The following is a 22,015-nucleotide window of genomic DNA, read 5'->3' on the forward strand; positions in this document are numbered from 1 at the left end:
TTCTTAGACTTGAAAAAATGGTCAAAGATTCTCCGACAATGAAGAGATGATGTCGGCAAAACTTTTCGACGATTCTTATTATAAAAAGGGTATTGAAGACATAAAAATAGGTTTGTTGGAAAATTTCTATACGATTATTATGTTAGAAATGAGTCAAACAAGGTTAAACCTCATAAAAGACTATTCGACGACAAGAGTCGTTTTCCTATCCGGGGACACACTGTATATATCGTTCTCCAGACTTCTGCAAAGTTTGCATTGTAATTATGTCAACAATTACAGTGCCCACTGGTCATTGGAATTCTTTTTTTTTTATTTTTCTTTGTTCTTGTCTGGGATTCAAAATATCATGCGTAGTGTTTTATTTTTAAACCCGTCGCCTTTGCAGGTGTTTAGTTGAAATTCTTTACATGTTATTATGCACGGATATTGTTTCCATTTCTCTTGAACGTTATGATTTTACGAACAGAGGTCACTAACTTTTTGAAATAGGAGAATAACGTTTATCAACAGTTACTATGAATAATATTCTGAAAATTCATTTAAAATTACGAGTTGTGTTAATGGAATACAATGAATTAGGTTAGAAAGCTTAATGTCAAATCTATTATTTTTATGACTTGGGCGGCGTAACTTGACATTTTACGAAAACAATGGCGGTAAATCAACTCAAACATTAATTAATTTCATATTATACTGTTATGATACTATACATAGAACAATGAAAAGTATATTATCAATTGTATTATAAATTTCGTTATCATTATTATCTTATTTTAACTCAATTTGTGAACTTATATAATTAGAATCGATTATTAAATCGATTCTTTTCAATACTACAACGTGAAGATAAGCGAAAAAATTTAATTTGACCCTTAAAATTACCATAAACAAAAGATTACACAGCTTCCCATTGAAATCGAGTTCATGAAGGAGACAAAAGAATATCTGCGGGTAATTTCAGCCCTTTTTTTTTCATCGTAAAATAGATATCGATTATTGATTGTAAAGATAATTGGTGATCGGTCTTCTTCTAATATTTATTCAGTAAACGTTCGTGAGAACGCAAAATTGTCGATCGATATCTTTTTCTTCTTCTTTTCAGTGTTATTCTAATGAATACAGATGTAGATAGAGCAGGCAATTCTTTTAAAAAGCCAAGGAAATTGGTTATAGGGGCGAATTCGTCATTTTCAAGGGTTAGTTACGTCAAAAAGAAAACGGAAATATGTAAAAATGAAATTAGACAAATAGGATAGATAGAGGAAATTTGTAAAAGCGTAAAAATAAATTACTCGTGTGAATTTGTCAGATTTGCTGAATTTAGTTACGGTCTATTTCTATGAATCATAGAATATTGAAATGATAGAACATGAAGTACGTTCCATGTTGAAAAAAGGAAGCCCAAAAATGGTTTATCGATAAACGCCATCTATAAAACGTGAAAAAGTTTATATCTGTGGTTTAATCTGACGTTTGACGTTCGAACTTGTAAAATAAATTATCGCTATTAGGTCGTCGCCGACCCCTAAAGGGTGATAAACTGCAAAAACCAACCGAATTATGACTGAAACAGGAAAATTAATTTACCTTTGATCGTTCCGCGTATTCCATGAATCTTTCAAATATATAAATCACTCACGGTAACACACAATAACAAATTTGAAAAAACTCTAGTCCTCCAACTAGTTATCCCGCTGACTTCTAAGTTAAAACTAAATTTTCTAAACGCAATCCTGAAAGTGGTTGAATGTGAACGTGCCAAATTACGTGTATCCGTTGGAATATAGCCAAATGTACATAGCATCTCTTCGTATTTTCATTAAAGACGTGCCTATTTCGGAACGTGACCTTTTTACATTCGACTCAAATCAACTCAAAGTTGCCACGAATAGAATTTACCTTTTCCTAACAGATGTCGGATTTATTGACACGAAATTGTTTTACGACAGTGTTGAGATAAATAAAAATAAATATTTATAATTGTATATGGCGATACCGGTTTTCAATATTTTCTCCATTATAGATCAATATCAATCTCACGGTACGTCACATGACGATCATGCACGAAGACGGTCGAAGCGAGTTGATCGGTTGACAGTTGGGTTAATCCACGTCGAAAATCAGACAATAATATGACAACGAACGAAAAATAGATCAACTACTATATCCACAAGAGAAGCTACTAAATGTAGATTTAACGATCTAATGTATCAGACCTCAATTACTCGCTAATAACCCTACGTGGTTGATGCTTAAAAGAATGTAAACAATTCGACAACACATTTTGAGTACGTTCACCGTTAATGTCAAATGTCAAACTTTATGGTGGTAATGTCAGATTTAACATTATACTAAACCAACTAAGTTTTTATTGAAATTAATTTTACAAATTGAAATTAGTTTCTTTTATAATTTTTTGAAAAAAAAATGAAAATACTTTAAATCAAAAACATATTAAAAGGTTTAAAAAATAATAAAATAAACAGATTTCTATTTTATGACATTTGATGGAGAAATGATGTATCTTCATGTAATTTTTTGATATATACAGGATGGAAATTATACTAAAAATTTATGCGACGTATATTTAAACAAAAAGTTGTAGTAATTACGCCCGTGGATTAGAAATAACGGAATATAGAAAAAATTGTATCTAATTCTATGTAACAAAAATTTTTTTAATACAAAATTGTGGAAAATCCATTGTAATCTAGAAAACTATGAATAATTCAAAGATTTTTATAGATTTTCTGTTAACAAGTAAGATCACAACGATTTTTTTTATTAGTTTTATGAAAATGATTATACGAGGTGTGATTTAAAAATACTTAGCCACTAAAAACGCTTTAATATTTGTACTGTCTTTTACACTGGTTTATAAAATTCAACCTACGAGTTTTTTTTGCAAAATCTACCCTTATAATTTAAGCGTGTACATTAATGGTACATACAGACGTGTTTTACTATGTTAAGTACCTAAAGCTTTTACGTCATGGGTCCTGTCGGGACATAATTGGTTGTTGAGGTTGGACGCAATATGTCCTGTCATAGTCACGTGACCGAATTGGTTACGTCAACTTCACAAACACTCCATCTTTGGAGTATTGATCGCAAATTTGGAATTTGGTTCTTAAGCATACCCCGAGAATGCTCGAAACTTTGTAAATAGTGTGTGGAATATTCGCTTTACGTTCGAGGTTAAGTTCGCGCTGAAAACTACATTTATTCGGCTGGTTAGGTTAGGTTATTTTTATTTGTTTCCAGTTTCAGCAATTCAATGTTGTTTCTTCGGATGGTTTTGTCGTATGCGTGGTCATATGACCTAGATACCTGTTTTCATTGGCTAGACACTGGAACGCGAGCGTCGAACATAAAAATTGATTGACCTCCCAGCGCGAACTCGGCGTAAACTTGAACGCGAGCGCGGGCGTTCGTATTGATAAATAACGCATCGTAAACTGTTCGTGTAAGAGCGTAAAAGTTTGTAAATTGATTAAGTTAGGTTAGGTTAGATGACTTAACGGTTTTAACACTAAAAATCGAGCTGAAAGGCAATGTCCGAGTACTAGTTTTGTTCAACGTCTAGTGTAGCGTTCACATGACACTGAAGTACTTAAAAATATATCTGAATCCTCAGAACAAGACATCTAGACTGAAAGAAGTGCTTATCCTAACCTTAGAAACAGTTGAAAATGGACAAAAATGGAACAAACAGTCCTTACCAACGGTTATTCCCTTCAGAAGTAACGAATTTCTGTATTTTATATGAATATATTTGTTGTTGAGCTCCTAGTTAGCATCGTCCAAATAAATAAAGTTATAATAATACCAATAAATACTTTCAAGTGCTAATTGGCGGCTCGTAGTAAAAAATTTTAGTTTTTCTGTAATATTTTTACTAAAATGATATTAGGTAGTGGCCTACCTTTTGAGAAAATCAAGTCAGAGTAGATGAAAACATTACAACTTTGAAGAATAAATCAAAATCGTCCTTAAAACAATTAAAACATGTTATTTTTCAATCACTCCTCGTAATTTAATAGCTGTAATTGACATGAATTTCTAACCTATAAAAAAGGTTACTAAATATATTTTATTTACCTAAATCTGAATTGAAAAGTAAATTACTGCTCGAACGTAAAGTGATTTATGAAAATTTACTTACGTTTCTGAGAAAGGAAAAACCACCTCACCAAAACACGCAACTCGTGACTTGATACACCGAAAATGACGAGAAAAATCAACTAGTTTTCTAGTATACTAATCATACCGAGTGAGCAAAACAAAAATAAGAGATTTATTTATTGTTTTTTTTTGTTTTTCTTTCGCGCGATGAAATGAAAGTAATCCACTATCCGTCGTTATGTATAAGAACCGTCCGGGAAATCTGGGAGGCTGCGAATGTCGCTGAATCGACAAAATAGGCGGGACGCGATAACCATGGGCGGTATGGGTGGATGGGCGGATATATACATGTGTGTGTGTGTGTGTGTGTCATTTAATCATCATGATAATTTATATGGAAAACGTATGAAAAAATTAAAACTTATCGTCATAAATTGTTTAAAAATGTATCAGATAGGTTAGGACTATATAATACTGATGTGACGTCATCGCTTTTGAACGAAAATGGCCGTTTTCAATGCTTATACGATGGTTTTTCCCAATTTTTCTTAGATTTTTTGTAAGAAATGTGAAATTGTATTCGGGGGGTAGGAAACGATTAAAAACTACCCTAAATATTACTTTTTCGAAAAAATCTCGCGACGAAAACAAGGTTTAAAACAGAAACAAAATAAAATCGCTTCATTTAAGTACTTATGACGTGTATCCTAGTGCAAAAAGCTACCAATATGGTGCTTGTGGAAAAAGCAGTTTTGGATACAACTTTTATTATAATTTATTTATATAGAGAAAAAAATTAATAAAAATCCACAAATTTTATTGGCAATTTAAACATTTCTGTAAGGCCGCCATATTGCGTGACGTCAAAGGTATAAAATAAATATATTTAATTTATAAATAAATAAAAACTAAGTACAACAGTTCGCTCCGTTGTCAGAATAGTGATACAAGTCAAAATTCATCATATTCCAAATAATTATTCGAAACCAACCAACGACATTACTGTAAATTTCATCAGTCACCGCTAGGAGGTGTGGCTCGTTAATTTGAGTTGTCAAATTTTTGCTTTTATACAAAAGTGTCAGTTGTCATTTTATACCCATGAGAGGATGTCGTATTTGTGAAAATTTCATCGAATAACGTCTGACTTGATTTTATGGCAGTTTACACAGAAGGTAAGTTAATGTTATGTCTTTTATGAAACGTCACTTTTAGGATTCTGTCATTTTTCAGACACGTGCACACGTGTCGAATCCTACCATCATCAACATCTAAGATTTTCTAAAAACAACAAATGTTCAATATAATAAAAAAAAATTAAACAAAAATTGATATAAAAAATTATTTTTTTCTAAGAATGAGTGCACTTTTAGTATTAGGTTCAAAGTATTTTTAAAAAAATGCCTTTTAATTTAAGAATAGTTAGGTTAGGTTAGGTTAGGTTAGGTTAGGTTAGGTTAGGTTAGGTTAGGTTAGGTTAGGTTAGGTTGGGTTAGGAGAGCATTGACGTGACTCTAACTCTAAGCAGCACCAGTTGAATTAAATGAAACAAGAAAAGTAAAACAAAGTACATAAATCGTCGTTTATTCGAAACCCTGTTATCCGAAACGTCGGTTAATCGAATGGAATAGAGAAACCAAAAAATCCAAACTTAACTATTTAACCCCCGTACGTCATGGCCGTGCTCATTACTACCATTTTAGTCCACCCGATTGACCAAGACGTCAATCAAATACATCGTACAGGTAGTCTCAGATTTAGGGAATGTCTAGGGGGTGGCTAGAGCCCCAAGCCCCTGAGGAGTTAAGAGCCCCGCAAAATTACTAATTTGATCATTTATTTTAAAAGCAATATTGAATCCATAGCAAAATTTCCATTTTTCCTACAAATTTAATTTATTTTTACTTATAATTTATTGCACGAGTACGATTTCCGTGGCGCCATTTTGTAAATCGACCCAAAATAAGTCGAAAATGAGGAATAAAATTTTTCGATATCTCGTTTCGTTTTCGAGATATCGATACTTGAGGTTGGAAAAATTTATTTTTATTCAATATTTGTATATATCCACCTAACCTAACCCAACCTAACCTAACCTAACCCAACCTAACCTAACCTAACCTAACCAAACCTAACCAAACCTAACCCAACCTAACATAACATAACCTAACCTTCTCGTGGTGCCCTTAGAGTGTAAAAAATATATCAATATAATTTTGTAGTATCAGTGTAAATAATATAAAAATTAAATAAAAAATCTTTTTTTCATTGAATTACAAGATTCATATTGAATTTGAAGTGATAAAATATTCATTTGAAACGAAGTATTGAACGCCATCTGTTCAATAAAGCCAACTTTAAACTGACATTTGATTATAACTTCAAGTATCGATATCTCGAAAACGAATCGAGATATCGAAAAATTTCATTCTACATTTTCGATTTATTTTGGTCTAATTAAGCCAAATCCAATTCGCAACGCCACTGAAATTGTACCATCTAATAGGTATATTACATTTTAAAAAGTTTAAGCTGATTTTGATTTTGAAGTGAGCCCCTAGTTAATTTTAGCCACATGTCTCGCTATTTCTTAATCGAACGCTTAATACAGATACAAATTTCTCAGAACCTCAATAAAACAATAATCCTTCGGACTCGGGAATTCCAAAAAACCTTCTTTTGGAAATTTCAAATCAACTTTCTTTTATAATCTTTATATTGTCCTCTCCGATACACCAGCTAGAAAAAACCAACACACTTACATCAATCCAGGCGAGACAACATCTCAGCGGAGCTACGCTGCTCCTAGTGATTCGGCACACGCGACTTTTAGTCTAGTTTCATGTTTTGTATATAATTTTATCGATGTTGTAAGTAGTTACTTTGTTTATTTAATAATTACTTTTTCAAATATATCTATCGCGATGCCCGCTCAAGATTTCCGTGAGGCACCTTTTAGAGCCTTTTGGAACGAGTCCTGCACTACAAAATGGACGTAATGCTGATGACGTTTATACCGGAAACGGAATTAATTGGAGCACTGAAAATTAATTGAAAATCTTACTAAAGAATCAGAAAAAACCAAAGAATTTGCGTAACTAATTGAATTATTCGAGTTAAAATTTTTTTCAAATGTACAAGGTGTCTGTCGGGAAGGAATGCATACTTTGTTTCGCCGCCATTTTGGTAAACGTTGGTGTTGACAGTTCATATTTGACAGTCGTGAAGTAGATACGAAGCAAAGTGTTTCGAAACAATCCATCAACCACAATTCGACGTCGTACTCGGGAGCTTGGTTTTCAAAAAACAATTTTGCACAAGAATTTCCATTTAAGATTCGGTGGACACACGAGCTGTCATGGAAAAATCCTAATGAGTCACGAGGCACATTTTCATTCGAATGGGTATGTGAATAAACAAAATAGTCGGTTTTGGGCAATGGAAAGCCCTCAAATTATTCATCAGTGGCCTATAATAATAGTAAATCTGTTTACTTAATACTTGAACGGCCCCTAGATACGTCGTATGTCACAGCATGCAAACCTAGCCTAACCTAACCAAGGTTACTAGAATAATAGAAGGTTTGTGACATGCGCACGTTTTTGTAAACAAACGATCAGCTGCTAGAACACCAACTACGTCATTATCTTTACATTTTTGTTTTGTTTATATTTTTATGTCAAACAGAACCTCACTAACATTATGTTCGAGGTATGGGGATGTGTTTTATCTCTTGCTGATCTGGCTATACAAACGAATAAATTTCTAGCTGCCGTTCTCACAGCTGCGAAGAACCGTTGACGTCACTTGTCTACTGCGCATCTTGTTATTGTCACAAACCTTCTATTATTCTAATAACCTTGGATGCAACTTGTTCACGTCAATATTTATCCACGCTACGCCACTGATTTGGTAAACTTAGCATACAGTTTCCGGTTTCCTTTTTTTTATTACTTCGTTTAAAAATAATTTTTCGTTACTGTGTTTATTTTTGTTTAATTTATGATCAATAGGTATATCTGAATACCGAAATTATATAGGTATTGACTATAAATATATTCGTTAAGTAAATTTTCTGAATTTGGATAATAAATGCATTCAACTTCCGTTGCTACGGCATCCTATATAATTATCATCCAAAAGTGTACTCTGTTACAAATTTCGACCCTTCACGTACCCATCGACGATCATTGGTAGTTTAGTTGCCATAATGCTGTGAACTATTGGCGAGGCGTGTCGGTAGCTCGCCAATGTCGTTGTTTCGTTCCCTACCAAAACACCTCCGTTACCGGCGTTTCAAAGCACACTCTACTGTTTACAAGCGATTATAGAATGGTTATCTGTAACTACCAGCTGTATTGAAACTGTGATTGATAGGTAAAAGTTTTTTGAATTGTAAGAAGGGTATATATTAAGGGAGTGATTCATGACGTGGCAACCTACGTGAGCCAACTGGTTTATAGGGTGTTATATGATTAGGACATTTAAATTTATTATAAACAAAAATATATCCTCATAAATATACGCAGCATGTTGGCATTTCTAATACCAATATATAATATAAATGATAATCCCCTACCACCATCGACGCATGCGTAGTATTAGATTTGTTTATAAAACCTCCAACTTAAAAAAATGCCCTAAAGTGTTGAACTAAAAGTGCCTCATATAGTAATTGGATATATAATAACTTTATATTCTCAAATATGTATTCCGTACACTATTTAAAAAGAAAAATAAGAAAATATGTAGTAATCTAGAACTAAGCTGGCCATAGAACTAATATATAATGTAAAATCTTCTTTTTTATTTTGGTTAATTGATATGTCAAAATTGTCACTTGTCATTTAAAAATTATTATAAACCTCTGTTCCAATGTTGAAAAACACGGTACAGCAACACATAGAGAGTAAATTGAAGAAAATTAAACTCATTTTATAAAAAACAAAAAAACTCTGCATCAAATAATATAAACAATAAGTATGACAGGAATTTTACTATGATATATCTTCCACTGTGATTTTGAAAATGTCTCGAACTAAATAAAAATGCATTGTTGCCAGATTGTAGCATTTTTGAAGGTTATTACATATAAGTTTTTAATAGCAAAATGTATTTTCTAAATTGGTTTGAATGATGATTCTCACAAATAATCTAAAAAAATCTATCCAATCCATTGACATATGAGAAGAACAATACACACCTGATAATAAAAGTCCGTCTCACTGGATTGTTGTTATACAGTTAGCTTAATTTGATAATCACACTTATAACTTCTATCACTTATTATTCATTTATTTCTGTGGTTAAATCAACAAATTATCATTTGATTCAGTTGGAATCTTTGTCTGTCACATCCACTAAGCGAACATTCATGTATCATTTTTTAAATTTGTGTTCTGTGGTAAGTATAGGTTCGCAACCAGTTATACAATTATTTGATTTATCTGTCAGGGGACACTATATTTATAAAGACAAATGAAGAATAATTGTTATGAATAACGATGTATGCAATTATACGAACGATATAAAAATAAAAGTTTAAGAGATAAGCAACTTTCGACTTTTAATTTTATCCAAAAACTAAAGTATGTATATTGGAACGTTGGCTACCGCCATAGATAACTTTCGATACGAAGAGTAGAAATTACACGATAGATATCCTCGACAATCATTATATACCAATAATGTAAACACCTAAAAAGATTTAGAAATCAGTGAGCTCCAAGAAAAGTCAAGCAGTTTTTCAATTAACAAGAAACAACCTAAAGACTCAAACAATACTGACAAATGACAAATGACGTTCTGTAATCTGCATATTAAGAAGTTATTTAATTTTCATTTTATTGCCGCAGGAATGTAAAATTATTGATTATTATTAAAATTATTTCCTATATAAATTAGTCCTTAATATTTAACTAAATCCTGGTATGTTGTCTTGCATCCAGAAGCGGATACAAGCCCGACTTTTGGGAGAACTCTTAAATATTTAAAAGGTACTAATATTTTAGGAAATTGACAATAGAATAGCTTCCGATCAAAACACTATTTACAAAGAATAAAACTGTATTAAGACATTAACACAATTATCACCTAATACTGCTTTGAATATTTGTATATACAATTTGAGAGTTGAAAACGTTTTAAACCGGATAAATTCCTGATATTATTACTTTTGTGGGTGTATTTATATAAAGGCCAATAAAGAGCATATAAACTAAAGTAAAGCAAAAGAGCCAAGCAAATCAAAATTGCCAGTTTATATTGTTTGCAACAGACCTCTTAGGGATTTGGGGGGACGTTCCCCTATGGATCCACGCTTAATTGCTCCTTGATGTCTTAGTAAACAAATTTTGATGTTAGAATAACATTTTTTATATACATGATGCTTCTAAATTTATAGGACAAAATTCAGGTGATTACTCGTATAAAATTAAGATGGGGATTTCTTATAAAAAAATTTCCTTAGTCCACCCCTTTTTGAGATATGAGCATCACCCTTAAAAAGTAGTGACTGAAATTGAGTTTTCTAAAATTTCAATCATGGTAGAATCTGGAAATTCTGTAACTTTACATTATATGGGGGTAAAATTAGTATTCACCTCCAAAATTTTGTCGCATGATTTCAAAAACACCCTGTATATTCAAAACAAAGTATCTTATCACAAATTTAACGATTTTTTTTACCTTTAAAACTAATTACTACCTGGTTTTTGATATATGTTTTCAATAATTACAAAAGAAACAGGATGTGTAAATTTGTAAGAAATAAAAACAAGTACACGTATCACTTTATTTTTTCTTTACAAATAATGAATGCATAACTTTATATCACAGTCATATCTACAAATTTATTTGGTATACTTAAATTTTCATTGAAAATTTTTATAAAAAAAGGTAAAACAGTGATAATTCCTATGTACATTATATAGGGTACTGGTACCGTTGAGCCGAATGGATAAAACCAATACCCTCTTCTTGTCGCATCTCTTGTATGATGACTACCAAATGCTGTTAATAAAATAAACCCAATTCTTTTTAACACAACAATTTCCGAAAAATAACTTATTATAAGAATTAAAATGCATAATAGAAATGGAAACGTAGAGCAATGAAGGAATGGTCTCCTTTTTAAGTTTGTAGCATCCTGAAATAGAATAATTCACTTGTAAATCATACAATTATTATTATTATTATTATAAAGTTCTTCCCTTCAAATTTAATGATTTTGCTTCAATAAAATGATCCAAATCTATAATAGAAGATAACAAACTACATGTAAATATTTCTATTATTTTTCCTGTAGCGCTAACATCTCTGGAATGGAAACAAACTATCGACCAAGATAAACCACCAATTAAAAAATGAGTGGCATTATCAAATAACGCTTGAAAAACTTGTAATTTGCTATAACTCACCGCGGTGTCACCTATAAAAGCTGTTAAGCAAATTAAAAATGCTAGATAAGTTGTAGGTTTATTTATATTAGATAATAAAAACATTAAACTAACAATAAAAATTTACAGGTTACTTCAAAAATAAAACTTCTTCTTTTTTATTTTATTAGGATGTGGTTTATACGTATCGTTTACCTACTTATAACATAGATAAATATTACTCTAATTTGTGAGCCGAAAGATTTCAATGGAAAACTGAGGATGTAAAAAAATTAAAAACAGAAACTTTAGTTTTATAAACAAAGATCAAATATTCTATACATAAAATAGAAACAAAAAATGTAACTAGAGGGAAAAAGTAACGTAGGAAAGTTAGCAAGGAAAACATAATATTTGTACATCATTAATAATTATTATTTCTTCAATCAAATCTTGTTAAAAAGTGTATTTATTCGTCGCTTTTTGCCGTATTTTAATTTGTAACTTAACTAGTCAGTAAATTACAATTTAACGTCATTATTTGAAACCTCATTTTGTTGATCATCTTTTGCATAGAATCTCAAATATTGTACGATCATTCTATGTAGCATTTTGTAAATTGGAAAAAAAATTTATTCATAAGTATTTTATCGAAATTAGATTAATTCAAGCAGTTCCCCAATTCATTTATCTTATCTTGATAAACGAATTCAATCATTTTTCTTCCAAGTAAGGTTACAACTTTACGTTTGATCACAAAACATAATCCACTTCCACAACGTGTTAAGTTTGCAGCGAACGATTCCGTTATGGCTTTACAACAGTCGCACAACGGTTTTGTATGCTGAATGGAACCAATGTATTGTTTCAGGATGTTTTTTAGTTGCAGGTTTATGTTCAAAACTGAACATACCCTTAGTACTGAACGCGTTTCACATTTGATAGATGAAGGATGTCACTTGTCACAAGGACGGTATACATAATTATTTTGTTAAAGCTGATGATCACAGATTTTATTAGAATGTAATAAATGAATTGAAACGAATTATGAAAATGATTTATCACTGCAGCAGTGGAAGTAATATTTTTCTCCAGATATTTTTTTGTTGTCAGTACGCACATAATGTTCTTAATTTGCATTTATGTAAAAAATAGTTATTCAATGTCTAGTTTATAACAAATAAAACATAATTTAAAAAGTAAATAATTGAATAAAGTTTCAATACATTATATTTACAAAAATCGACCTTTACATATGGAAATTCACTGGTTTTCACTTGATAATCTTTCAATATCGTCAATATATTTGGGACATTTTCTACTTAGTACAACTGGACCATTTACGGTTATTAAAACATCGTCTTCTATCCGTACACCGATACCACGATATTTTTTAGGCAGTAATTTGTTATTTTCATTTATATAGATTCCTATAAATAAGAAACAAATCAATGGACATATGTTTTCACGTAATTTCAGCCATTTTAATCATTTAAAATGTTTTTTGCATATGTAATTCCATTTAATGTACCACATAAGTACATACATAGAGACTTTTTTATTATTAAAATATAAAATTTACTAGTATAACTAAAATATAACTGTTTATAATTAACACAACTAACCTGGTTCAATAGTTATGATCATTCCAGGTTCTACTTGCATATTTCTTGTAACAGTAGGAGTATCATGAATATCCATTCCTAGGTAATGAGAGACGTGATGTGGACATAACTGATAAGCAGCCTAAAAGTTATATACATCTCGAATTCATAGTTTTTGTTTAAACAACAGTGGTACTTTTCAAAGGTGTAATATATACTCTCTGCTTTTATCAGAATGGAATCCCTAGTGACCTAATATAATGACAATTCAATAGAAATAAGAGACTGTGTGAAAGCGGGGAATAGAACATACTTCAGTCTCCAATTACTGTTAAAGTCACATTTACTGAATTGGAGAACGAAAAATCTGATCTGGAGCGAAACCTGATTTTTAAACAGCCACGAGGAAAGGCTCTACTGGCTCTATGAAGACCCCAGCCTTACGACAGAAGTTAAGAGGACCAGACTCAGGTGGCTAGGCCACTTGGAGCGTATGCCTGACGAGCGGGGGTACCGGCAGAAGCCTGAGAGTCGGTGACTGCCTGGGTAATGGCTGGACGATGTTGAAGAGGATCTATGGGAGTTAGGTGTGAGGGGATGGAGATGTCGAGAGTTGAACCGTGATGACTGCAGGAATGTGGTAGATGAGGCCAAGGCTCTTTGAGGGCCGTAGTGCCAGTGGTAGTAATAGTAGTTTCACCAGAGTGTAATACGCCCCTGCCTCTAGTAGTAGTTAATCTGATATAGGTTTTAATACATAACTAAGTTTGCTGTGTTTATTGTACTGTTAATGTATTTTCCAGATTTGATTTGTACATCTACGCTGTCTACATCCAAAATATTTTGTTTTAATTCAATTCAATTAACTAAGCAATGAAGTTGGGTGGTGACACAAATACCAAGAAACTTTACGAATCTTTGAGAGAAAACTTATCAGAAGGATATAGAGAAAAATTAGAATTAATAAAGCACACTGGAGAAACCGAAATAATAGAGAAATCGATGAAATACTAGGCATGAAAATATGATCAGATTCATTAAAGCCCAAAGGTTGAGATCGTTTGGCCACATTAAAAAATTGGAGGATAACAGATGCCTAAGAGAATCATTGATGCCACAATATAAAGCAGTAGACAAAAAGGCAGATCAGATCAAGTTTACAAAGATTGTGGGAGGATGGGGAATGATAATGGAGAACAAGTCTGGAGGAGAATTGCCGAGGAAGTAAAGGCTCACAATGAGCTGTCCTGTCAAAAAGCAATCAATCCATTCTAAAAACAGGTAGATACCTCAAATAGAATTAAATAAAGTTATTAAGACATGCAGTGAAGTCACAAATATAACCTATAAATTTTTCAACATCGATGAATTCTAGATTAGTTCATTAGGTTATGTTATTCTTCTTTTCCCAATTCATAGTGGAATTGTAGAGGATCAATGACTGTTGAGTACATAGGCCCCATCGTACCTCACTTAAAACTACCAAAGGTCAATGTCCCTCAAGAAACTAATCAGGCACTTAAACTTACTTTCATTAAATAGGGACTTGACGGTTGGGCACCTAATAATCCAACTTCCTGTAACCTTTTACCTAATAAATAACACATACTTTCGAATAACATGTCTAGAGATGGAAATTTATTACACATTTCAATCAATTCTTTATTAACGTCATATACTACTTCGTATATGAGACGTTGCTCTTCTGTAAATTTCCCACTGATCGGCCAAGTACGTGTTATATCGCTAGCATAACCATGTAATTCACATCCTGAAATAGAAAATTTGAAACTAATAGCAGTAAAAGATCAATATTTGGAACTAGTATAGTTTACCTCCATCCATAAGTACCATTTCCCCAGCATCTACCACTTGGTTGTTATTAATATAATGTATAGTAGTAGCTCTAGTACCTCCTGCGATTACTGGGGGATAAGCTAAATATTCAGCACCCCTTAAACGACATTCGTAGTCGAATTTAGCGAATAAATGATTTTCGGCAATACCTGAAAATCAAAAGTTACAAACAGTACTACAAGGTGTGTTAGAAAAGTTATGACTGACAAAGCTACGGACAACTTTATGTCTATTGCCTCTTCCATTGCCCCCCAATAAAAATCTCAACTAAATAGAGCAGTGGTTATTTTTCAACAGGAAATTTACATAAATTATTGATTGAGTATTGCCAATTAATTAATTTATGAGACTTTTTAAGACTAGTGATTTTAGCCAGGCAAATGCCCAATGGGTTGGATATTTATAAAAGGTGCAAAGACTGAGGAATTACCCTAAAACATCCAACGTTTGGACATTTATAACTAAAAGTGTCCCAAAATCTCCACCTACAATGCGATAGTTGGAGTAACCCCAAAAATGGAACCATTATTAATTTCACAACCTCAAACAATTATTGTGGGGTACGTTATGACTAAAAACAACAGTCACAATGCTGAATATCTTGCTCATTTCATTACAAATGTAGTAGAAAAACAAAAAGTTTTGGTAGTAATTGGTGATAATATAAATTTCCTCATATTGAAAATCAGTCTTGTTACTTTTCTCAGACACCTTGTAATAATTTTTATTGATATAGCTGTTTATTAACCTGGTCTAGATACAGATATTGTATCCATGAAAGCTTGAGCAGTGATATCGCACGCCTTTTGCATTAAAGCAATCTCCGAAGGGCTTTTATACAATCTCAATTTGTGTAATAATGGCTTAGGGTTTTCCCAATGTTTATTACCAGTTTCGTCCATGAAATTTTTCACGCTCAAATGCACGTTTCTCTGAACAGGCATTAAGAAATCATACCTGAAATTAACTACATAAATTTAGCTACATATTTGTCTTTGTTCGTTATAAATCGTTACTTACCACAAGTTTAAATTTTTTTTTGATTTCTGGAAAGAAAATATAAATTTATCAAGTTCACTCATAGGTAAACTTTCGTTTACTCCAAAGAAATTATTAGCGTCTTCAGGATGAGTTCTAGGACCATCCCAAAGTTCGGCGTGTTCATCTTTGTCTCTAGTGAATAAAGTGGTGGAGAAATTACCACTACTGTCTGAAGTAAGAACAACACAACAATCAGGCTCTAAACAACCCGTTAAATAGAGAAATTCTGTATTTTGACGAAAAACATAAGGAATTTTATCAGACATATACTGTTTGGAAGCTGCTGGTATAACAACCTAAAAATATATATATATAAAGTAAGTAATAATTAATTTCAACAATATTATTTGGATCTTACTAAGTGATCTTTAGATTTTAAACAATTCTTGAAAGTGAACTTTGTAATAGCATCCATAAATTTACATCTTCTTGATTGGTATTCAAATTTAGTTATCATAGGTGTAACTTCACCTTCATTTAAAATATGAGGGTGCGTATCGGAAGTGGGTTGTCCTAACACTCTTTTAACACATTTGTTCACTTTACTACCCAATTTTGTGGCTTGATTAGAAAAGTGTTTAACGCCTACAAATTGAATATTTGAAATATACGAATATCTCGTATGCACAGCTTACCATTTTTTAGAGTTAAAGAATAAAGTAAATGGCTTAGATACATTGTTTTATTGTAATATCACAGTAAATTTTTTTATATATGTTTGATTAGCATTATGATTTACGCATTTTCAGGTTATGTTTTGACACATAGCATAACTAATGTGCGGAGTTATTCCACTTGTTTGGTTTAAGTCATGAATACAGCGCTTATAGTGGATGGACTAGAAAGCAATAATGACGAAAATTATACTAAGAACTGTCCGAACCAAAATAACTTTATGAGAAATTGCACAAACAACGAATAGCCAATTATTAATGATGAAGAAAATAAATTGTCGGATACAATTTGTAAAAAATTAATCTTATTGACACAAGAAATGATGACACTAGCGCTAAGTTGTATGAACAGGTTCGTTACGGGATTTTAGTGCAGCATTTACATAAGAATTCTGTGCTTTGTGAAAAATATGTAATAACAACGTGTGGTTTATATTTCTTAATAACAAACGGATTTTCTCTTTCGCGTTACATAACAGAACAGGTTAAAATTATAAAAACTAAATTTTTTCAATTGATTTTAAGCTTTTAATAATAAACTAATATGATACAAAAACAAATATTATGCATAAAATTACATTACACATATAAAACTAGTTATATTAATTTGTCCTTGCATCATGAACAGTTGCTGGCACTTTGAGTTCCATTCCATCACATTTTTCATCTAAATATACCTGACAACCTAATCTAGAGGTGTCTGTTAAATCGTAGGCTAAGTCGAGCATATCTAATTCTTCGTCTGTTGCTGGGGGCAAACTATCAAAGTTTTCTTGTTTAAAAATAAGGTGGCAAGTCGAACAAGTTAAAGTGCCTTCACAAGCACCAAAACCATCTATATCTATGTGATTATTAATGACAACGTCCAAAATATTTTCACCAACTTTAGCTTTTGTTTTTATTTTAGTTCCATTTGCTTTGACAAACGTAATTTCTATTCTAAAACGAATTAATATAACATGAAGCGAATACAATGTAAAATAAAGTACTTACTCTTTTTTATTTAATGCTGGTTGTCCCATACAAAATTGCCTTGAACTATTTCTGACTAAATTCGCACTCACACATCTTCCTAGAGGTAGCGTATTTCTTAAAATTACATTTAAAGCCATTTTAAATCGTTATTAGCACAACTATAAAATTATTAAAATAATAAATACAGAATTATATAATAAATATCAAATCAATTTTTTATTGCATTAGATGTGGATAATTATTTAAACTTTCACTTGAATACTATTCGCTAAAAATGTGGTGTTACAAGTCCATCCTAGTTTTTAATTTTGACATTAAAATAATAAATCTTAATCTTCTTCTTTTTTTGGTCCAGTTTTATCTGTAAAATAAGATGGCTTAATATACAACAGTAAATGTTGATCAATAAATAAATAACAGATTATTGCTAAATTTTGGAAAAACCTTAAAATTTCATAAAATAATTCATTAACTAATCGTGTATACTTTTATATGAAGCTAGTGATTTACAAATTAGTTGGTTGGCTTAACTGACTAGACTGACTTATTCTGTCATTTAGTCAACCATCATTCTTTCATTATCTATACACCAATTGTTGTGCACGTGTTGAATCTAATAGGTGAGTTCTTTTCGTTTGTTTATATATCTTAAAATAAATCTAATCTAAAATTTGCTTACACGTATTGTTATTAAAGGTTCCAAATCAACAAAATGGCCAAACGTACAAAGAAAGTTGGAATCACAGGTAAATACGGTACCCGTTATGGTGCTTCTTTACGTAAAATGGTAAAAAAAATGGAAATAACACAGCACGCTAAATATTCCTGCAGTTTCTGTGGTAAAGACGCAATGAAAAGGAGTTGTGTTGGTATCTGGTCTTGCAAACGGTGCAAGAGGACTGTAGCAGGAGGAGCTTGGGTATACTCTACTACCGCCGCAGCATCAGTTAGATCTGCCGTCAGACGTCTTAGGGAAGTTAAAGAACAGTAATTTTTTATGTAGTTAATAATAAAAATTATTTAAAAACTTGCTAGTTTATTTCTAAAATTGTGAAGATTATAAACAAGAATGTTTAACTTTAGTTCTCTGATTGAGAAACCTGATTAGTTCGGAATATGATTATTATTGTAACTTGAAAATTGATGATGGGTATAAGTTTACATATACGTTTTTAATTTGTGACTAAAAGATGTAAAAACATACTTTCAATTTAATATAAAATATATTAAATATCAATAACTAAAGAAAAAGTTGGGTTATTTAAATTTGTAATAAATCACAAAATGGTTATTTTTAGTCTATAAAAATTTGTTATGAGTTAAAAGTAATAATACTATTAATAAGATTTCTATTATGGATTTGAGATAGGAACATTCAAAATGGTACAATGAAATATCACACCTTATACTGTATGGTATGAATTTTATAACCAATTTTCGACTAACTTCCTGTTGACCAATCAATTCGAAGTTTTCCTTTTTTTGACCTCTGATGACAATACTTGAATCCATTAACAAATCAAAGAATTAATTGACCAATTAGTGATAATTAAGTCATTATTTGATATAGAGAAATTGGTTCATAGGTATAGATAGCGTTAGTAACAATTATACTTTCTATATACATTACAGTAGGTGACACTATTAATTTTTAACAATTAGAATACAAATTTCGATTATATTTTCAATAACTATGGATCTAAGTAAATACAATGGAACTGGATGTCTTTGAATTAGTTATTGAACACGTGGTCCTAATTACTATAATTTACATAAGAATTCTACGAAATGAAATATCTTAACAGACGAAAAGTTAACGTTATGGATATCCATGCCATAGATAAAGGATATGTGCTCCATGCTCCATTTCTTCGGTTGCCAAACTTAATAAAAAGTAGAAAATGACAGGATAGGGGAGGTGGCGGACAAGGTTGGTACGTATGACGTCGGAAGTTGATAAGAGTTTGATAAAATTTTATTAAACAATAATAAAAGTGTGAGCACTTAAATTTTCTATCCTTTGTACTTAATTTTTCCTTTTTAGAGCCGTTTGCACCGACAAAACAATAAAATCGGTTTTGCAACAAACCATGCTTTTGTCAAAAATGATTTTCTTTGGTTTATAACAAATGAAAAAAATTGCTAGATCATTATAAAAGCAGAAATAAATAAGTTTAAAAATTCTTTGAAATAATTGGTATTCTCTAACATCAACAACCACATAAATAAATAGGTCAATTTTGTTTTATCTATGATATAAAGATTGACAAATGTCAATAGAAAACATTGGAGAATCACGATACGTTTTTTGAAAGTGTGTAATTAGCAAATTCCTAAATGTTTATCTCTAGTAAATGATAGTCTATTGTTTATTCGAAACTACGTATACATAAGTTTTCCCAATCAAAATAGTTAATATGTTAGTGGAACAATTGGAATATTTACTTCCAAATTCTTGGATACCAATGGATTTGAGACACGAAAAATTCAAAGTAGTACAACTTCACCCATCTACTACAGAATATCATGTTGTTCAATCACAACTTGGGTATGGAACTCCATATTTCAGTGCGATTCAAGGTGTGTACAGGGTTCAAAATCCAATATTATATGCAAAATTTCGAATAAAAGCTTATGATTTTGAACAAAGAGGACAATACTCAATCAAATCACTTTTCCACGATACAAGCAGAGAGAATGTCGAGTCGATATGTAGTTTCAATTTCGATTGGAGATTTGGTGAACGTTTCAAATTCGGACCCGGAGTTTATTTCTCAACAAGCCCATATTTGGCTAACAAACACTCTTCTAAAAATAACGGGTTGTTCAGGACCATGTTCTTAACACAGGTACTTACTCAGAATATTCAGACAGTTCCCGGTGAAATTTTTCTACCTGACTATGGATTTGATACTGCTCTCGTCCATAATGGGGAGACTTATGTTAAATATTTTGATGGAGAGTATTATCCGCAATATTTTATAAACTATATCGCACAAACATAGAGAAAACTGTGTTTGTTGAAATTTATATTTTTAATAATACGTAGACATATCAATAAAAAGGATAAATGGTTTTGAGGATACAAAAGCACATTCAATAACTTGCTTTTGTATGTTACTACATAAATCTCCCAAAATATAATTTTTTAACAAGTTTAAAAAATATATGAAAGCAGTTTTTATTTGTTTAATTCAAAGTTTGGGATTGAATAATTTTGTCAATAAAAAATTGGAAAGTACATAATTGAGTCTCCAAAGCTAGATTCTTGCCATATTTTTGTATGACTTTTAATAAATAATGATTGCTCACTATTATTCACATTAACAAGTTACTACAGATGTAATTCATATATTTTTCTGTAAGAAATGCAAAATGTTGATAAAAGTGCTTTAGCACAGTGATTACTACGCATTAGGTACTTATTATTTTTTATGACCTTTCAGTTGAGGCTTAGACCAGGGTAAAAATGATAAAAACGGTTTATCTCAAACTACAAGTCCTATGGAAAATAATTAAATAGCAAAGTTGTAGATAATAAGATCTACAGCTTTTGTATTACACTTTTTTCAAATAACCTCAAAGTTTATGTGAAAAATTGAAATAACAAAGTTTTTAGATTTTGTTTTTATCTTTTACAAAAAACATTTTTTATCACGAAATCTTTTATTCCCCTAAACACAAACATGTAATTTATTTGATTTAAAATGTTTTTTCTTTTTATTTTGACTTGATTTTTTGAATTTTTCATATAAATTTTAAGTTATATGATAAAAGTGTAAATACAAAAGTTATAGATCTTCTTATTTTACCTACAACTTTGATATTTAACACCTTTCCATTTTCGGACCTCACATCGCCGTTAAATAATTTTCCTCCATTTTCATCATATTCTCCTTCTTTTCCAATAGTTTTCATCCTACTTTATTTTTTTGGTTTAAAAATTATTGACCCTGGTCTAGTTATTTATTATAGATATAAACATGGTAACAATAATTGTTACCATATCTGTTACCAAAAATAGTCATATTTGTAGGTAACTCTGAATATATATTTTTATTTTCATTATTCACTAATTTTCGTTTTAAAATGAAAATATAATGTTACTTCCAAACGCGAAAACATTGAGAAGACTTTTTGGTATCATTATGATTTCAAAATAAATAAAGTGAATAATGGTTTCAATATTTCATTAAGGTGCAATTTCATGGCTGGCTTATAGCGTCGAATGAGGTTATGTTATGTTATCATGTGATAATATCAGCTAATCTGTCCTCACTTCCATATAGTGAGTCGTATGGAATAAAGTTCATTGTATTCTAACCCAAAAGGCACCAATCAATACAAAACTAAAATTCCT

The 22,015-nt window shown here is 31.1% G+C and overlaps 6 protein-coding genes across 7 annotated transcripts in view; 2 read left to right on the plus strand and 4 right to left on the minus strand.

Annotated features, from left to right (window-relative positions):
- LOC130448060 (single-minded homolog 2) overlaps positions 1 to 4,385 on the minus strand; it is a 55,643-nt gene extending 51,258 nt beyond the window's left edge. The window contains exon 1 of one of the 2 annotated variants that reach the window (XM_056785230.1): positions 4,169 to 4,385. The gene's annotated coding sequence lies outside the window, so the exon portion shown is untranslated. Of the gene's footprint in view, positions 1 to 1,590; positions 1,697 to 4,168 lie in introns of those variants that run through there. The other variant, XM_056785231.1, reaches the window with a different exon arrangement.
- A 6,527-nt stretch (positions 4,386 to 10,912) lies between these two features.
- LOC130447755 (transmembrane protein 267) lies at positions 10,913 to 11,653 on the minus strand. The gene is made up of 2 exons (XM_056784739.1): positions 11,347 to 11,653; positions 10,913 to 11,282 (listed from the first exon to the last, which is right to left on the minus strand). The coding sequence occupies exons 1-2, from the start codon at positions 11,628 to 11,630 to the stop codon at positions 10,955 to 10,957; spliced, it is 612 nt and encodes a 203-aa protein (XP_056640717.1). The 5' UTR covers positions 11,631 to 11,653; the 3' UTR covers positions 10,913 to 10,954.
- Positions 11,346 to 16,807, minus strand: LOC130447754 (xaa-Pro aminopeptidase 3). Its single transcript, XM_056784738.1, has 9 exons — positions 16,642 to 16,807; positions 16,365 to 16,591; positions 15,986 to 16,302; positions 15,714 to 15,922; positions 14,944 to 15,114; positions 14,638 to 14,879; positions 13,130 to 13,250; positions 11,547 to 12,934; positions 11,346 to 11,445 (listed from the first exon to the last, which is right to left on the minus strand). Exons 1-8 carry the CDS (start codon positions 16,682 to 16,684, stop codon positions 12,768 to 12,770), a joined length of 1,497 nt encoding a protein of 498 aa, XP_056640716.1. The 5' UTR covers positions 16,685 to 16,807; the 3' UTR covers positions 11,346 to 11,445; positions 11,547 to 12,767.
- Positions 16,808 to 17,185: 378 nt separating this feature from the next.
- LOC130447390 (adrenodoxin-like protein 2, mitochondrial) lies at positions 17,186 to 17,978 on the minus strand. Its single transcript, XM_056784185.1, has 2 exons — positions 17,674 to 17,978; positions 17,186 to 17,619 (listed from the first exon to the last, which is right to left on the minus strand). The coding sequence occupies exons 1-2, from the start codon at positions 17,790 to 17,792 to the stop codon at positions 17,283 to 17,285; spliced, it is 456 nt and encodes a 151-aa protein (XP_056640163.1). The 5' UTR covers positions 17,793 to 17,978; the 3' UTR covers positions 17,186 to 17,282.
- Positions 17,979 to 18,121: 143 nt separating this feature from the next.
- Positions 18,122 to 18,682, plus strand: LOC130447391 (60S ribosomal protein L37a). Its single transcript, XM_056784186.1, has 2 exons — positions 18,122 to 18,275; positions 18,352 to 18,682. Exon 2 carries the CDS (start codon positions 18,368 to 18,370, stop codon positions 18,644 to 18,646), a length of 279 nt encoding a protein of 92 aa, XP_056640164.1. The 5' UTR covers positions 18,122 to 18,275; positions 18,352 to 18,367; the 3' UTR covers positions 18,647 to 18,682.
- A 1,251-nt stretch (positions 18,683 to 19,933) lies between these two features.
- LOC130447790 (protein mono-ADP-ribosyltransferase PARP11-like) lies at positions 19,934 to 21,050 on the plus strand. Its single transcript, XM_056784808.1, has one exon. The coding sequence runs from the start codon at positions 20,073 to 20,075 to the stop codon at positions 20,658 to 20,660; it is 588 nt and encodes a 195-aa protein (XP_056640786.1). The 5' UTR covers positions 19,934 to 20,072; the 3' UTR covers positions 20,661 to 21,050.
- Positions 21,051 to 22,015: the final 965 nt, after the last annotated feature.

Source organism: Diorhabda sublineata, chromosome 8 (assembly GCF_026230105.1).
Source record: "Diorhabda sublineata isolate icDioSubl1.1 chromosome 8, icDioSubl1.1, whole genome shotgun sequence".
NCBI lineage: Eukaryota > Metazoa > Arthropoda > Insecta > Coleoptera > Chrysomelidae > Diorhabda > Diorhabda sublineata.

What these genes read in the sequence shown, in the direction of transcription:
- LOC130447755 (XM_056784739.1), bottom strand. Translation starts at nt 11,630, where the DNA reads ATGTTTTTATTATCTAATATAAATAAACCTACAACTTATCTAGCATTT. An exon ending in ATTGAAGCAAAATCATTAAA is followed by an intron (nt 11,283 to 11,346) that starts TTTGAAGGGAAG and finishes GTGAATTATTCT; the next exon opens with ATTTCAGGATGCTACAAACT.
- LOC130447754 (XM_056784738.1), bottom strand. Translation starts at nt 16,684, where the DNA reads ATGTATCTAAGCCATTTACTTTATTCTTTAACTCTAAAAAATG. An exon ending in TTCTTTAACTCTAAAAAATG is followed by an intron (nt 16,592 to 16,641) that starts GTAAGCTGTGCA and finishes TTCAATTTGTAG; the next exon opens with GCGTTAAACACTTTTCTAAT. An exon ending in TAAAATCTAAAGATCACTTA is followed by an intron (nt 16,303 to 16,364) that starts GTAAGATCCAAA and finishes ATATATTTTTAG; the next exon opens with GTTGTTATACCAGCAGCTTC.
- LOC130447390 (XM_056784185.1), bottom strand. Translation starts at nt 17,792, where the DNA reads ATGGCTTTAAATGTAATTTTAAGAAATACGCTACCTCTAGGAAGATGT. An exon ending in CCAGCATTAAATAAAAAAGA is followed by an intron (nt 17,620 to 17,673) that starts GTAAGTACTTTA and finishes AATTCGTTTTAG; the next exon opens with AATAGAAATTACGTTTGTCA.
- LOC130447391 (XM_056784186.1), top strand. Translation starts at nt 18,368, where the DNA reads ATGGCCAAACGTACAAAGAAAGTTGGAATCACAGGTAAATACGGTACC.
- LOC130447790 (XM_056784808.1), top strand. Translation starts at nt 20,073, where the DNA reads ATGTTAGTGGAACAATTGGAATATTTACTTCCAAATTCTTGGATACCA.